General features: G+C 54.9%; 2 protein-coding genes across 2 annotated transcripts; one reads left to right on the top strand and one right to left on the bottom strand.

Moving 5' to 3' along the window:
- The first annotated feature begins 270 nt into the window (after nucleotides 1-270).
- RPL36A (ribosomal protein L36a) lies at nucleotides 271-3,430 on the top strand. The gene is made up of 5 exons (XM_069867387.1): nucleotides 271-349; nucleotides 585-690; nucleotides 1,437-1,504; nucleotides 3,157-3,279; nucleotides 3,364-3,430. The coding sequence occupies exons 1-5, from the start codon at nucleotides 347-349 to the stop codon at nucleotides 3,382-3,384; spliced, it is 321 nt and encodes a 106-aa protein (XP_069723488.1). The 5' UTR covers nucleotides 271-346; the 3' UTR covers nucleotides 3,385-3,430.
- Nucleotides 3,431-4,677: 1,247 nt separating this feature from the next.
- Nucleotides 4,678-11,520, bottom strand: GLA (galactosidase alpha). Its single transcript, XM_069867556.1, has 7 exons — nucleotides 11,334-11,520; nucleotides 10,015-10,189; nucleotides 9,640-9,817; nucleotides 7,831-7,922; nucleotides 6,761-6,922; nucleotides 5,975-6,172; nucleotides 4,678-5,757 (listed from the first exon to the last, which is right to left on the bottom strand). The coding sequence occupies exons 1-7, from the start codon at nucleotides 11,501-11,503 to the stop codon at nucleotides 5,494-5,496; spliced, it is 1,239 nt and encodes a 412-aa protein (XP_069723657.1). The 5' UTR covers nucleotides 11,504-11,520; the 3' UTR covers nucleotides 4,678-5,493.
- Nucleotides 11,521-16,484: the final 4,964 nt, after the last annotated feature.

Below are 16,484 nucleotides of genomic sequence, written 5' to 3'. Positions count from 1 at the left end.
CCAGCCCCCCCCCCCCCACTTAAGCACCACAGACTCCCCTGCAGCTCTGCCCCTCCAGAGCCCCCGACACCCAGACCCCGCAGACCTCCCCCTCAGTCCCCGCAGCTCCCTCATAACCCCCCATTCCCCTCATCAGCCCCCCCAGTTCACCCCGCACCCGCCCTGCCCCCCAGACCCCCTCAGCTGCCCCCTCCCCCCGCCCCACTCTCCTCCCGCCGGTAAGGGGCGCTGCAGGCGTATGGATTGACGGGCCGCTCTTTCTCCTCACAGGGCTCATCTCTATGGTTTCCACTCCCCGAATATCCGTTTCCGCTTCCGGCGCGCTCCTTCTCTTCGGGCCGCCAAGATGGTGAGCGCTGGCTGGTGGGGCTGTTCCTGCGGCTCCATCCGCCGCCATCCGCCCCTCCCGAGGTGCCGCCCGCTGCCACGGGCGCTTGGCGGGCGCCAGGGAGGCGCGGGGCTTCCCGAGGAAAGGGGATTGGCGGCCGGGCCGCGGCGCTGAGGCGGGGGAGGGGGGGCCCGGAGCGCGGCGTCTCCCCTGCGCGGCTCCTGGCCGGGCTGACCGGCTGTTTCTGCCCCTCCAGGTGAACGTCCCGAAAACCCGTCGGACCTACTGCAAGAAATGCGGGAAGCACCAGCCGCACAAAGTCACCCAGTACAAGAAGGGGAAGGACTCCCTCTACGCCCAGGGTAGGGACGGGCCGCGGCCTGGGGAAGCTGTGTGAGGCCCAGGGAATCGTAGGATGGTTTGGGTGGGAAGGGACCTCAAAGATCATCCAGTTCCACTCTCCTGACACAGGCAGGGATACCTCCCACGGATCAGGCTGCTCAAGGCCCATCCAGCCTGGCCTAGAACACTTCCAGGGATGAGGCATCCACAGTTTCTCTGGGCAACCTGTGCCAGGGCCTCACCACCCTCATAGTGGAGAATTTCTTCCTGATGTCTAATCTAAATGTTTTCCCTTCTAATTTAAAGCCCTTCCCCCTCATCCTATCACTACAGGCCCTAATAGAAAGTCCATCCCCACCTTTCTTGTACTCCCTTCCCAGCTTTCGGGTACTGTAATGTCACTATAAGGTCTCCTTGGAGCTTCCTCTTCTCCAGGCTGAATAATCCCAACTCTCTCAGCCTGTCCTCATAGAGGTGCTCCAGCCCTCAGATCATCTTTGTGGCCCTGCTTTGGTCCTGTTCCAGCAGTTCCATATCCTTCTTACGTTGTGGACTTCAGAACTGGAAGCTACACAGGGCTCGCATGGTCCTGCCCTGTGCCAGGGTGATGGTTGTGGGTGAAGTGTGTGGCTGTTGGAGGAGGGGGGATTGCTTCTGATTCCTTGTGCAGCTGTAGGCAGAGGTCTGTTACAGTTTGGAAAGAGTGCCGGTTGTGCTTGTAGTGTGTCTTGAATTGTTGCTTAAACAAAGCTGTTCTCTCCTGTAGGAAAAAGACGCTACGATAGGAAGCAAAGTGGCTATGGGGGCCAGACGAAGCCCATCTTCCGCAAGAAGGTGAGTGCTGCTCCTGGGAGGAGGATGGGAAACCTCGTTGGCAATCCCTATTGCTCAGCTGAAGAGGGACCTCTCAGCCTTGCGGTGATCCTGTGCTTAAGCTATGTTATGGCAGCTCAGTGCTGGTAGTGCTTTCTGGGGTTCCCCTTTCACATCTGCTCATCTTCCCTGCTGCTCCTGCCTCGTGCAGATCCTCCTTTTTTTGCAGGAGTGGTGTAGCATGCGTTTGCAGAGCAGGTTCTGCAGGGAGCATTGATGCTGTAGGGGAGCAGGGTCTTACTGGAAGTGATGCTTTTAACAAGAGGAGTGTTTTCCTTGTTGCTTGCCAGAGCGGAAGAGTATGGGAAAGGGAGCCTGCTGCTTCCTTCCCTTATGCTCTTGAGCAGTCAGTACTTTACCACGGAAACTTCTGATGCTCTCTGTGTGTTGATGCTGTCTTTACTGACGTAGAAGCATAAGTACCATAGAAGCAAAGTCTGTGCAACTGCTGGTGGTATGCAGAACACAACATTGTTTTCTAGCAGCCCGCCGTCTCTAGGGAAATCCATATTGCTGAGCCAGTAAATGAGAGCTGCTGTGTGAGGCCTTTCTTGAGTCTCAGAGCAGCAGCGGAAGGGCCACAGTGCATTCTGTTAGAGATGAGTTACAGAAACCTGCTGTCATTCCTCCTGGGTGTGGGTACCTGGGACTGTGGTCTTGCAGCATGTTTTCATGCTGTGCTTCTTGCCAAGGAGTTGGAAGGTAGCAAAATCTGTGGTATTGACTGCAGGGAAGCAAAAAATGGGCTGATTTGTTACATTTTTTGTGCAAACTGTTCAGTTAAGCTTATAAAGCTACTTGACTCGCTGCTGGAAAGCCTTGGTGTTCTGCTGGAGAAATTGGAAACCTTCCAACAAAAAAAACCCAAACTAAAAACATGAGATGGTAGTTTTTCAAGTTGATTTTCTGCCAAGAATTGGGGAGACCTTGCAGAAAATGCTTCTGCAGGCAGGGTACACAAAGCAGCTGTACTGCTTTTGCAGTTTGGCACTCCCTACCTGTACATTGCTATCCTCATTTCTGTTTCTTCCCAGTCAGCATTATATGGATGACTGGCCAGGGCTTATAGCTGGTGGTTCCAGCACTGTGTAGCTGCTGCAGTAGCCTCGCAGCTTTGGATCCTTCCCTCTGTAGTCTTTTGGGTTTCATGTGACTCCTTGGTAGCTGCGGGTCTGCATTGAGCACGTTGTGTTGCTGCTACTTCCAGGGAAAGTGTGTCAGTTGTGCTGCTTTCAGGTGATTCTGCCTGGCTTTGGGCTGAACTTCCCGAGCAGTGTCTGTCTGTTCTCGTGCGCTGCAGAAGTGCCCATTCCTCAGAGCATCCGCTGGCACAGGTCGGTAGCAGCGTGGCTGATCTCTGCTGGGGACCAGCCCTGCCCCAGAGTGCCAGTGTCCTTTATTGTGGAAGTACAGGTGGCTCAACTCCTGTACTAGTCCTTAAGGTACCTTCCTGTCTTTAATGGAGGGGGCCTAACTGCTGGAAGTTTTTTCCTTTACACTTTGAGGCAAGCTGCTGAATCTTCAGGAGCGCGGATAAGCTTTCCCTGCTAGTGGCAATTTGTCTGCTTGTGGACATTGTGTTCACTGATAACGCTCTGCTCTTCTCCTGCCAGGCAAAGACCACAAAGAAGATTGTGCTGAGGCTGGAGTGCGTGGAGCCCAACTGCAGGTCCAAGAGGATGCTGGCAATTAAGAGGTGCAAGCATTTTGAACTGGGAGGAGACAAGAAGAGAAAGGTATGTTTGTGCACCGCAAGTGGCTGAGAAAGGGTGGGGATGTTCATCTGTGAATAAACTCACTCTGTCTCTTTCTTCTTACAGGGCCAGGTGATCCAGTTCTAAGCTCCATCCCACTCATTGTGGACTGTATTAAAATATTTGGAGGTGATCCGTTGCTTGTTCCTGTATATCTTTTCTTGTTGGTGGGATGGGGCTTGCAGGGATGTCAGCCCAACAGGAAGGTGTCGCCTGCAGAGCTGCTCAGTAAATGAACAGCTTGTAATCTGAAGGCTTTTGAAAAAGCTCTGCCTGATGGCTCGAACTCCTTACTGTGTTACCAGTACTTGTTCTGGAGTATATGGAAAGCCTGAGGCTCCAATGGATTTTTGCACCTGTGGCCTCCCTGTGTGAATGTTGTTGTGTTGCTGCACTTCACCCAGCTTATTTGTGAGCTTCCGTGGTAAAGGCTGCTCTTCAAAACGGCCTGCTCTAAATTTCTGCAGCTTGTTTGACGTCAGGCAGTTCATGCTTCTGTTTCAGCAGTTCTGTTCCAGGCGTTCTGTGGTGAATCTGAATTGTTAGATGAAGCTTTCTCTACCAAGCCCTTGCCCCAGAGGAAAGGCAAGAAAGATGCAGCCAGTGAGTTTAGTGCTAGGGGCTTTCTCGGATGATGTGTCACCTGCCCTACTGGGCAGGGGCTCCTCGCTGTGGCTCCCTGTGTGTCGTGGCTGTGAGTTACAGCAGTTTGGACACAAGTGGCAAAACTTCCTGCCCAGCGCTCCCCAGCTGCACACGCTGCTGCTGAAAGCGATGGGGTGACCTGCTGCTGTTCACACCTCTGCTTAGAATTTTCCTTGAAAGAAAAAGCCCAAGGACAGCACTGAATCTTCAAATGAGCAGTGTCTGATGGGCAGTCACAGAGAGGCTGGTACCTGATAGGACAGCCTGCACGGGGCTTTGAGGGATGATCCGTTTGAGGCAGCAGTACGCTGCCCACGAGTAGAAGTCCACTGTCTGCAGATGCTAGGAGGGAGCACAGTGTGAAGTAACTCATAGTGGTAATGGAACTAGAGGATGGAGAAATGGTGCTTTACGTGTTCATAGAAACCCAGAGTGCACAATTACCGAACAGTAACAGAATTGGTGGCTTTCTTAGCACTGGCTGATGAGATTGGTGTTTCCAAACTGCTGCTTAAGCTGTTTGCAGCAGCGGCTTCGGCCTCTGCCCCTGAGGTGGACAGCGTGGCCACACTGTGTCAGCTTTACTGAGTGCTGTTTGTGGCAATCGTGACAAATTGCACAAGAACAGTGACTGCAACAAACCGTCCCATTTTCTAAAGCCTGATTTGTGTTCAGATACCATAGTGTACTGCTGTGCTGGGAAACTAAGGTAAAGCTTAGCCTTTCAAAGGACATTTTAATCAAAGTGCATAATTACAGAAATAACAAATCAAGATACCCTGATTATGTAATAGAAGAGGACACTGGTACATGATTTACGTATCCACCTCCTGTCTCAGAGGGCCCTGTGTTCTTCTACCTAACAGTTTCTGCCAGCAGTGGAGAGCAAGCACACAGGTGTTTCTAGAAGGCAGCTCACTGAGGAACAGGGCTTCAGGAGGGGTGGAGATGGAATTGCCATCTAAATGGAAGTGACAGCCAGTGGTGAAAGGAAGACTCCTGGGATAAGAGGATACCAAAAGACAATCACTTTTAGGCTAAACGGGCAGCTGTCAAGAAAGCAGTTGCTAAGAAGTGCAGTAATTTAGGCCAATCCCTGAGTTACCAGAAGGTGGAAGCAGATGTCCACGCTCTGAGTGTTTGGTTTCTTTAGCAGTAGAAGCACCTTTTCTTGTTCTTGGACTGTGTGCCCTGGCCTGGCAAGGCACAAGCAAGGCAGGTGGAGGCGTGTTTCCCTGCTCACAAAGGCACTGCCTGTACCCCTTGCATTTCTTTGGTAGTGGCATTGGGTGCTAACAGGAACTGCTGCCCTGGAGGGAGGGGTTGATTGAGACAGGGTAAACTGAGAAGCAGTGTGTCTTTCTCTGTTACCTCTTGATGAGTAGCGAGTGTTTGTCACATAAGGCTGAAGGTTCAAAGTCCCACAGAAACACTTGAGTGAATGCCCAAGGAGAGAGCGTTGGCACCCCGCTTTGAGGAAGGAGAGAGGCGGCTTCTTGCAAGAAATTTGGATAGAGCCTGAGGCTTACGAAAATATTGTCCCTGTGCCTCTTACAGTGCCATGACTTTCAGCAGCACGGTGCCTGTTGGGTTCACCTCCACACCCACGGAGGAGACCCAGCTGTAAACTCCCCAGTCCCTGCTGGCCGGCAGGACTTGCCGGACGGAGCATGCTGGGTTGCAGGCCAGCCCATTGCCGAGAAAGGTGAAGGACAAGGTGAAGTTCTGGGGTCCCCCAATCTCCTGCTTGTTCAGCACTGCCACGGCGTAGGCTTGGCCAGACAGCGGCCGCTCCCACAGCTCAAAATTCTTGTCCTGCCAAGGAGAAAATAAACCCAGGGCTTACATTAGGGCAGGCAGAACTGATGGTTGTTGCGTCTGTCTGTTTAAGCAGGCTTTAGGAACAAGTGGGCTCATTGGGCCCCTGTTCCTGATCCCCAAGCACGGCTCTATACCCTCTGCGTCCTGCTCCTGAGGAGGCTGTCTGGCCGCCTGCGCCCCACCCCGTGCCCCCGGCTCAGACCTGCCGTACCTTGGCAATTCGGTATCCCTGCTTGCCCAGCGGATCCTGGTTGATGGCGATCACCTCTTTGTTCTGGAGCAACCACTTGGCCTCGGGCCTGATGTGCCGCAGGTCGTTGGACATGAAGAGGGGAGCTGCCATAATAGCCCACATTGCCATCTGAGTCACCGCCTGATCCCAGCTCAGCCCAAAGTTTCCAATCACCAGCTGTGATAAGGAAACAAAAATGCCTGATAATGCTGCCTGCCGAGGAACACGTGAGATGACAGGAGGCTGAGGGTGGCACCCCTGTTTGGGGACTGGTTAGATGAGCTGAGTGCCAGAAGCAGGTTGGGAAAGACAAGGCATGACTACTGTGGCAATTTAGCATGAACCACTGGTGGAGGTAAAGAAGGATCCATAACTGGCTAGGCAGCATTTAAGAACCTGCTTTGGGATGCAGTTATTCCTTCTCTGCAATGCTGGCACCCAGCCTGGCACCCACGTATTTTCCCTCTGCTAGAATATCAGCGCTTTGGAGACTGTCTCCAACTGCCACACCTATTTTCTCAACCGGCACTGGTTGTAGAGGCTGCATTGCACAGACAGCGCCTCCTCAGTACTGTCTGTAGCTGTAGTTCTCTTTCCCTTTCCAGCCAGGGACCCTCTCATCAAGTTCCTGATCCTAGGGCCCTGTCAGAGCCCTTCCACTCAATGTTTCTCCCCTGACTCCCTCCCTCCCTCTCCTCTCAGCCTACAGCCAAGGAAAGGATTTTTTGCTGGTGCTGTAAAGGAGGTTAGTGTTACTCTACTTGCCATGTCAGGATCATTCCAACCCCCTGGCCCAGCTATCTTCACAATGGTGTCCTGGTGAAGTGCGGTCCAGTCCAAGATACTCCTGATGCTGCTCCAGGAATCGTAGACATCATAAAAGTTCCTCCAGTGATTGCAGTACTGTTTGATCTCTGTGTAATTGGGCTGCCAAAATGATGAGTGGGATTAGTCAGAGAGCCTGGCTGTACGAGAACAGGATCATACACAAGGCTAGACTGGATCTGGCATAGTTTAGGGGAGAACTATGATAACACTTCCCCCCACCAGCTCTCTGGATGATCTAGTGTGTGTTGGTTCCCTAGGAGTCCAGTCTTTTAAGACTGGACTTAAGACACTATTGCTTCCATTGGGAGAATGATAGTCGTCACCTAGCTCTGTTAGAAAATTCCTTTGAGCACTGTTTTACTGAAAGTGTGATAGAGCCAGTGGGATTAAACTCTGACATCCCACTAATTGCCAATTCTTGGGCTTACACCCTTCCCTTCAGTGACTAACGCATTCAGCTCCCAGTGGGAGGGAATGGCAGCTCCTGCCATGGTGGCACAGGGCAAGCCAGCTATGGGTGGAGAGCAACGTGTCAGTCACAGACTCTGGATGGCAGTATCTGTTGGTAAACAGCACGGAGAATTCCTGTTAAAGAGGCTGTCCTGAAGGCACTCCCCTGGTCCCTAGAGGTGACAGGAAGGCTGAGTCTGCAGCACTGTGCGTCCAGGAGGAATAACACCAAAGTATCCACTAGCTGTGTTTCTGCATTGCCCTGATTTTGTTCCTTGGAGACAGAAGGCAGATGGATGCTGCTGTGCTCTGTGGCACACCCCAGCTGGGCTGCGCCTTCATGCTGCAGGATCCTACTCAATTCCTTCCAGCAGAGTAATAACTTGCCTCAGGTATCCTTTTGGGCTCCAGAGGAAACGGATGTTTTCCTCCACCATAGTCTTGTTCCGTGTCAGACCAGAAAGCAGAAAGTTTCTTGGGATGCTGTTTGGCAGTCTTAACGCTTTTCTGGTTTTCCCCCTTTCAGCCCCAGATAAGCCTCGAGACACATTCCTTACCTGCTGCACAGGCCTCAAGTAGAAAGGCCACTCACAGGAGTACACAATGCTCCTCCCAGTCTTGTTCAGGGCCAGAGACATGCGCCTGTAACCTAGAGGAAGGCGTCAGACAGAGGTTACACCACCTCCTTGGTCAAACAGAGGAACTGATCACAGATCACAAATACACGTTTCAGTTCAACACTTGCAAAATTGAGGCTGAACACGTTATTGTGGCCCAAGCACCCCAGGGAGGACAGGGAAGCCTACAGTCTGGAGCCAGTCTACTGCCCCCCAGGGACAGGGCAACTTCTTCACAGCTTCACTACAGGCCACAGCCAGGCTTAATGCTCTGAGACTGCTGATCTCTGTACACAGAGCCATGGGAAGAGGCCGAAGTTTTGCTATTTGGTATTTTTTCCCTTTAGATACCTGGGAAATACATGTTGGAATCTATCAGCCTGCTGGGTACAACTTTGCCAGGTAATGTTGCAGGAGCACGTTCTTATGAGGCATTTGCACTGTATGGAGGGGGCAGGAATGCAAAAGCACTAACTTTTTCCTGATCTTGTCCCCAAACAGCCCTGTTAAGTCCCTTTTAATCAGCAAAGAAGGAATGAAAAGTTTGCTCTCTCCCCTGTAACTGCTTCAATACAACTGGATTGTATCTGGGTTACACGTAGGATCCAACAAGAGCTTTCGGCTCAGCTGTCACAGTGCTGAGCTGTGCTCCTGGCTGTAGCAGCTGGCATGTGCCCCACCAACTGGCTTTGATGGGATTGTCACTTGTGCAGGCAGGGAAAGAAGTGGGGCCAGCAAAGGAGCAAAGATGTTCTATGACATCCTGCCATCTACAAGAGCCCTTCTGAAGAATATGCTTGACCACAGGCCATTGCAACACTGTGTCTGCCCTTCCCATGTGCTTTTCCATTACAAAACACTTCATCCCTTAATCTTCAGGGCAGATAAGAAAGTGAACAAACAAGACTGACAGCATCACCGGCACAGAGAGGGGCCAGGCTCTCCCTGCCAGACAAAGCCAGGACTGCACGCAGGACTCCTGCTGCCAAACACCGTGGTACTGCCTATGCCAGCAGCAAGAGCCCAGGCAAAGAAAGCCACCTCCTGAGTTCCATTGTTCCTCCTGCAGGTCTGCTTCTGTAGCACTGCGATTTGCTTGTGCTTGCCTGTGGCCAAGCCTCCGTGGCACAGTTTGCTACTGAGCTTTCAGCTGCTGACTTGCCAGCCAGCGTGCACGTAACTTCTGATCTAGGATTTACACTGGCATGCTTTAAAATTAAAACCCCGGTAGGGTTTTCATGCCAGGATTCCCTTCCTTTTTTTTCTGTTAAAAGCCCTGATAACTGCCCTTTTTGTGGCTGACACAAGCTGTTTGAGCTTCAAGCTGATCTGCGTTGACACAGCTTCACCAAAGGGATTAAGGGTTAAGTGTGTGAAATGCTTTCAGCTCTCCAGTAACAGCACTGCAGAAGAGCTGAGGCCGCAGTCTGCCCTGGGAGCCCCCCAAGTAGCAGCTGATGTTTCTGTGCTCAGCACATTGTGGTCTCTGGTGTGAGAAAACTGCTCTCTCAAGCTGTGCACATCAGTGACAGCTCCAGGAGGCTGAACAGGTAACAAACACTTGGGCCAGCAATGCTCGCTGCCTTTGGCTTCAGAACAGAGCCTCACACCTGCTTTTGTAAGCAAATCCATTAAATGAGTACGCTCAGGGAAAACCAACTCCCTGGAGCCTGTCCTGGGCCTTGAATTGTTGCTGCCAGCAGAATATTCCCAGCCCATGGTGCAGCACTGCCTGGAGCCCACACCTACCTTCTGCCAGCAGCTCCAGCGAGTCGGAGTTACAGCCGTCAAACTTCAACAGGTCCACGCCCCAAGAAGCGAACGTTTGAGCATCCAGGTCGTAGTAGTTGTAGCTTCCAGGGAAGCCAGCGCATGTCTTGTTCCCGACGTCACTGTAGATTCCCAGCTTCAGCCCCTTGGAATGGACCTGTGAGCGCAGACAAAAAGAGAACCAGGGATGGGGCACCCATGAGGGAGGAGGAACTGGAACTGGGCAGGCAAGGGAAACAAACCCCAACTCTGGCAGCAGGGCCTTAGCTCAGCCGTTCCCACTAGCCTTCTCTCTCCTCCCCTGCTCCCAGCGTGGCTGCCCCACTGCCCTGTGCCGTGGCGGGTGGCACTCACGTAGTCGGCCAGCCTGCGGATCCCGCTGGGGAACCGCTCCGGGTCAGCCTGCAGCCGGCCGTGCTCATCCCGCGTCGGGGCCATCCAGCAGTCGTCGATGCAGACAAACTCGTAGCCTGCGTCCCTCCAGCCCTCGGCAACCATCATGTCGGCCATCTCCACGAAGAGCTTCTCGCTGGGCAATGGGAAACAGCATGATTGGGAAAGAGCACGGAAAACGTGGCAGGTGAGCCTCTAGCACTGACACAGCAACCAAGGGGCAGCGCAGAGCGGGGCAGGGGTGAGCCTGGCTCTGCACTGACATGGGGAAGGCACATTGGGAGCCAGAGCTGTCCCAGGCCCTGACACCTCCGGTACCCCCCTTCCCCAGCCCTGACACCCCAAGTACCGGTACCTAGAGCCCTGATACCCCCCAGTACTGGTCCTTCCCTCAGTCCTTGACACTCCTTGTACCAGTCCCTGCCCGTCCCAGCCCTGTCACCCCCAGCCCCAGTCACCCCCTCACCAGAGCCCTGACACCCCCAGTGCCCCTCTTCCCCAGCCCTGACACCCTGAATCCTGGTACCTAGAGCCCTGACACCCCCAGTTCTGGTTCCTAGAGCCCTGACAACCCAAGTACAGGTCCTTCCCTCAGTCCCTGACACTACTGGTACCGGTACCTGCCCGTAACAGCCCTGACACCCCCAATACCAGTCCCTTCTCCCATCTTAGCCCTGACACCACTGGTACCGGTTACCTAGAGCCCTGACACCCCCAGTACTGGTCTCTTCTCCCATCCCAGCCCTGACATCCCCAGAACTGGTTACCTAGAGCCCTGACACCCCCAATACCAGTTACCTAGAGCCTTAACACCCCCAGTACTGGTTACCTAGAGCCCTGACACCCCCAATACCAGTTACCTAGAGCCTTAGCACCCCCAGTACCAGTTACCTAGAGCCCTGACACCTCCAGTACCAGTTACCTAGAGCCTTAACACCTCCAGTACCGGTTACCTAGAGCCCTGACACCCCCAGTACCCCTCTTCCCCAGCCCTGACACCCTGAATCCCGGTACCTAGAGCCCTGACACCCCCAATACCGGTTCCTAGAGCCCTGACACCCCCAATACCAGTTATCTAGAGCCTTAACACCTCCAGTACCAGTTACCTAGAGCCTTAACACCCCCAGTACTGGTTACTTAAAGCTCTGACACCCCCAGTACTGGCACCTAGAGCCCTAACACCCCCAGTACCGGTTCCCCCGACCCTAACACCCCTGCCACCGGCATCCCCCCTCCCTCCCATCCCTGACCCCCCCCCCCCCCCCGTTTTCCCCCCTCACCTAACACAGCGCCGCGGGTCGGCGCCGCAGTCGGTGGCGCAGAGGAACCTTTCCCAGTGCAACCAGCCCATCGGCGGCGTCCGGGCCAGCCCGTTGTCTAACGCCGACACCCCCCCCAGCCACCACGACACCGGAGCCCAGAAAAACCACGAGCGAAGGGCCGACGCCATGCTCAGCCGCCCGGACGCCACGGGGATGGGCGGCGACGATGGCGACCGAGCCCCGCGTGGGGACTCCCCAACCCCGTCTCCGCCAATCGCGGGGCGCGGGGACCAGCCCCGCGCCCCGCGATTGGCGGAGACGGGGTTGGGGGTCACCGCGCAGCGCAGCCCCCCCCCCCCCCCCCCCCCCCGCCATCTCCATAGAGTCATAGAATCACTAGGTTGGAAAAGACCCACTGGATCATGGAGTCCAGCCGTTCCTCTCCACAACCTCCCTTCAGGCCTCCTCGTAAGGCCTGTTCTCCAGCCCCCTCACCAGCTTCGTTGCTCTTCTCTGGACTCGCTCCAGAGCCTCAACGTCCTTCTTGTGGTGTTCTCGGAGAACAGGCCTCATGAGGAGCGGCTGAGGGAGCTGGGGGGGTTTAGCCTGGAGAAGAGGAGGCTGAGGGGAGACCTCATTGCTCTCTACAACTACCTGAAAGGAGGTTGTGGAGAGGAGGGAGCTGGGCTCTTCTCCCAAGTGACAGGGGACAGGACGAGAGGGAATGGCCTCAAGCTCCACCAGGGGAGGTTTAGGCTGGACATTAGGAAAAAATCTTTCATGGAAAGGGTCATTGGGCACTGGAACAGGCTCCCAGGGAGGTGGTTGAGTCACCTTCCCTGGAGGTGTTTAAGGGCTGGGTGGACAAGGCGCTGAGGGGCTGGTTTAGTGATTGATGGGAATGGTTGGACTCGATGATCTGGTGGGTCTTTTCCAACCTGGTGATTCTGTGATTTGTGGTGAGGGGCCCAGAACTGAAAACAGGATTCAAGGAGCGGTCTCACCAGTGCCAAGTATAGGACGAGAACAACCTCCCTGGACCTGCTGGTCACGCCGTTTCTGATCCAAGCCAAGATGCCATTGGCCTTCTTGATCACCTGGGCCACTGCTGGCTCATGTTCAGTCACTGTCAACCAACACCCCCAGGTCCCTCTCCTCCAGGCAGCTTTCTAGCCAGACTTCTCCTAGTCTGTAGCTGCACAGGGTTGTTGTGCCCCAAGTGCAGGACCCAGCACTTGGCCTTGTTAAATCTCCTGCCGTTGGTCTCAGCCCAGCAGTCCGGTCCAGCGGAGCCTCCCTGCCCTCCAGCAGATCCACACGTGTGTGAGTGGGAAATCCGTTTTGTCCCAGCTCTGCTCTCGCTGCACACATTGATGAAGATCACTGCCTCGTGTTGCCCAGGCCTGATAAAGGCTGCTCGCTTTCTAAAACTCCAAGACAAGTCTTAATAGAGAGTTTATTTGCCAGCTTCTTTGGTATTTTGGGAGCCTGTGCATGCACCTTCTTCCTGCTGCTGGGTCCTGGGAACCTGGTAGGGGGAGGCAAGGCTGCTGTGAACGGTGGTTTTGTTACTGTTGTGGGCTTTTAAGTTTTTGTTGCTCTTTTCTATCTTGTGAAAGCTTTGTATTAAGTTCACTTGACCTTGTGATTAATAGCATCCAGGGTACGGTACAGTGTCTGTGGCTGCTACTCTTACTGTGTGGACATTGTGCGAATACAGTAGGCATTTCCCAGAAAAGGTTGGACCAGCACAGCTTGGATGCAAAAAGGCCGTGATGGTTTGTGCCGTAAGACAAGATAATGCCATATAAGAGGGTGGAGACTCCCTTTTACAAGGAGTCACACAGAAAAGACAAGGGGCAATGGGTATAAGTTGTTCCTGGGGAGATTCTGTTTGGATTCCAGAAGAGGGGATTGGATCCATTGCGTCTCTGCCCACACAGATCTCTTCAAACAAGTTCAGCCACAAGGATAAGTCATTTTCACTGGGCATTGCCCAGCTTGACCAGGGTGAGGGGTGAGATGAGAACCTCTGGCCAGGAGCAGTGCTGGTGTCAGCAGGACCCAGAGAGCCGTAAGGGGCACCTGCTTTCCAGGCAGCATCTCTGAGATCAGCCCCAGGTTGAATCCCTGGGTTTTTTTTCAGGAGTCGCACAGCTGTGAGCACTGCTGGACCTCACCCTGCTGGAGGTGTCAGCACTGCCAGCACTGGTGGCCTGTTGGGGAGACACAGATGCTCTCACTGCTAAAGCAGCTGTGGGAAATGAGGATCCAATTCTTCCCCCTGTGTGTCTCCCCCAGGGCTGGACCAGCTCTTGCAGCCCCACTGGAGCAGGAGGAGGGGAGCAGGATGGGAAAGCTGCAGGGCCAGGCGACATTGGCTTCTGGTGCATGGGACCATCGAGGCGTCTCGCTAGGTGTCCTCCGATCCCTGCTCTGCCGCATCCTGGGAACAAAAGCTCTTCAGAGCCTGCGGTTTGATAATTGCTCCTTGTTTCAGTGCTGGGGTCCTCCCACTGCCCCTTGAGGGGCTGAAGCGCAAAGGCTTTTTGAAGTCAGACAAAACAAGCCACTTTGGGGCTGGAAAGCCTCATCACTTTGTTTTTTCTTGTGCAAAACCACAGCCCAGAGCCAGACTGTATTCCCAGGGTTTGGGAGTGCTGCAGGGCTGATCCCTGCTAGACCCTGGGCTCCAGCCTTCCCTTGCTGCCCTTTTCTGGGTGTCCACACCTCCTGGGTTGGGGAGCATGTGGGGTGCCCCATGGCCTGCGTGTGCTGTCTGGCTTCCCTTGCACGGTGAAGGCTGGACTCACAGCGTGTGGTTTGGCACAGCACTGGTGAAGCCCCTCTGAGCAAGTGGAGGTGACGGGTTGTGATGTGATGCTGCAACTTAGATGGCAGGTGTTGCTGGGGGCTTCTGGAGCTCCTCTGTTTGGGGAGCAGCGCTAGCAGAGCTGTAGCTGAGAATTGGCTCCAAACCCGGTGTACCGAGCGTGGTGCGTGTTGTCCTTCAGGTTTGGGTCCACCTGGACAGGGTTGTTTGCTAAACCTCTGGCTGTTGGTGTTGCCCCAGGACAGCTCCAGGTGGTGGATGTGAGCAGGAGGCACTGCTGAGGGAAGCGGAGAGGAAGGGAAGGTCTGGCACCCCGATGCTGCCATCCACAGCGTCAGAACTCAGCTTCAGCAGGATCAGGGCCCCTGGGGTTGGTGGAGCGGGGGCCTGGCTGGCAAGCTATTGCAGCGCCCAGCCAAAGGTATGTTTTTTTGGCCCCACGCAGATGTCCCAGAGAGTCCCTGGGGCTGGTGAGGGGCTGTGCTGCCCCAAACCCGTGTGTGCCCGTGGCCCCCCCGCCCTGGGCGTGCTGTTGACAGGCTGTCAGGAAGCTGCCAGCACCAACGATGCTCATTTTACTGTCTGGGAGTCCTGCTAACCTGGTGTAACTCTATTAACTTGCCTTTAAACTAGCAAATAACATGGCTATGGCTGTTGGTCCTGTGCCCGCTGCCGCTTTCTGTGGTGGCTGGGATGTGTCCCCCAGTGCACAGCCTTGGGTGAGAAATGGAAAACTGACTGTTTGAAGGCTGTGGGCTTTGCTGGGGGACAGATCCACCAGGGCTGGCCCCTGGCTACACTGTGACCTGGGGGCTCATCACCCCCACCCTGGGTGCTGCCACTGTCCCCAAGATATGAGGGACCTGCTGGAGCTGCGTGCCGGAGGGCAGTGACAGCCCTGCAGTTGTATGGGTGTCCCAGCAGCTCCCGGTCAAAACCAGGCTGCTGGGAGGACCACGGATGGGGTCTGAGTGTTTCTCCTGACCCTGCAGCTGCTCCCAGGGCCACCAGAACAGCAAGGGTCTGTGGGGCAGCACACATCTCATGCCTCTCCTAGTGCAGTGCCGACAGCGAGGCCCCCTCACCTTGCTGCGACCAGCGCATGGGTGCCAGGGGTTTTATCTTAGGAAGGATGTGTTAGGCTTTTACCCTTTTCATTTTTCCAGGATGTGCCTGTTCCTGAAGCCGGGTAGCTTAGGGCTGACCGAGTGTTTGTCTCCAAACAGAAGCCAGGTGCCCAGATGTGATGTTCAACAAGGCAGAGAAAGGAGAGCAGGGAGTGAAGAAACTGTGTGAAACACCTCCTGGCTCTGCCCTTGGCTATGTCTCTCTAGGTTTGGGGTGGGGGCAGGAGCAAGACCTTCGGAGGGGTTGGTTTGTCCTGTTTAAAGAACAACCCAAGCACCAAACCGGCATGGGTGCACCTTGTTTTCTCTCCTCCCTGCCACAGAAGGTGCCGATGGGACTGGGTGGGTGATGGGGCTGCAAGGTACCAACAGAGCCAGTCTGTGAAACTTGGCCAGGAGGACAGAAGGAGATTGATGTTTGCTCGGGCACTCGGCCCTCAGCTGCGGGCTCTGCCTGCCTCTGCGCCAGCTGGGGACAAAGGCGCTGGCCCCGGATGGCACCGCAGGGCTGGCGTAAGCCCCCCAGGGACAGCTGGCAGCTCTGTAAAGCTGGCGCTGGCCCAGCCAGCCAGCGCAAATGGACCGCGCAGGGACACTTGCCAGTCAGGGTGCTCGCCCATGTTCAGGGGTCCGAGCCCCAGGCCAGCCCCGCATCTGCCCCATCTTGGGTCCTGTCCACCAGCCAAGCCTGGATGGAATGGAAGAGAGTTGGGGTGACCACAGGGAGCACCCCACAGAGCTGGGTAGGCAAGGAGGGTGATGAAGTTTGGGGCTGGGATATTGTGGGAGGCTCCTGGCCAGCCCTGCTGGCATCTTCCATGCGGGAGATACAACATGACAGTCGCCACCAGTTATGTCACAAAAATCGCCTGTGGAAGTAATGATATCTGGGCATAATTGCAGGTCAGGGCTTCTGTCCCCACAGGGCTGTTGTGCCCTCATCCCCACATCCCTCCCACACACGGGGGGTCCTGCCGGGAGCTGGAGCTGGCAGCAGGGTCCTTAGCAGAGACAGACCCCCAGCACACCACTGAAAATCCCAGAAAGGCTTTATTTGCGTACGCAGATCTATGCTTTTAAAAAAAGCCCTTCACTGCTAGAGGGTGGCTGGGTTGTCCAGCGCTCGCAGATGCTGCCCAGGCGCTGACATCTCGGAGTTTGGCCTCGGGGGACTGGGTGCACCCCTTCCTCTGCTGTCTTGAAAGCCAG

The sequence above is a fragment of the Phaenicophaeus curvirostris genome, chromosome 13 (genome assembly GCF_032191515.1).
Source record: "Phaenicophaeus curvirostris isolate KB17595 chromosome 13, BPBGC_Pcur_1.0, whole genome shotgun sequence".
Taxonomy (NCBI): Eukaryota; Metazoa; Chordata; class Aves; order Cuculiformes; family Cuculidae; genus Phaenicophaeus; species Phaenicophaeus curvirostris.
Note: the sequence above shows the minus strand (reverse complement) of the source record. Positions and strands in the feature narration are given on the sequence as shown.

Coding starts and splice junctions, on each gene's coding strand:
- RPL36A (XM_069867387.1), top strand. Junction 691..1,436: donor GGACTCCCTCTACGCCCAGG/GTAGGGACGGGC, acceptor TCTCTCCTGTAG/GAAAAAGACGCTACGATAGG. Junction 1,505..3,156: donor AGCCCATCTTCCGCAAGAAG/GTGAGTGCTGCT, acceptor TTCTCCTGCCAG/GCAAAGACCACAAAGAAGAT.
- GLA (XM_069867556.1), bottom strand. CDS start 11,503: ATGGCGTCGGCCCTTCGCTCGTGGTTTTTCTGGGCTCCGGTGTCGTGG. Junction 7,923..9,639: donor GCTGGAGCTGCTGGCAGAAG/GTAGGTGTGGGC, acceptor GCCTTCCTCTAG/GTTACAGGCGCATGTCTCTG. Junction 6,173..6,760: donor GTTGGAATGATCCTGACATG/GCAAGTAGAGTA, acceptor TCCTTATCACAG/CTGGTGATTGGAAACTTTGG.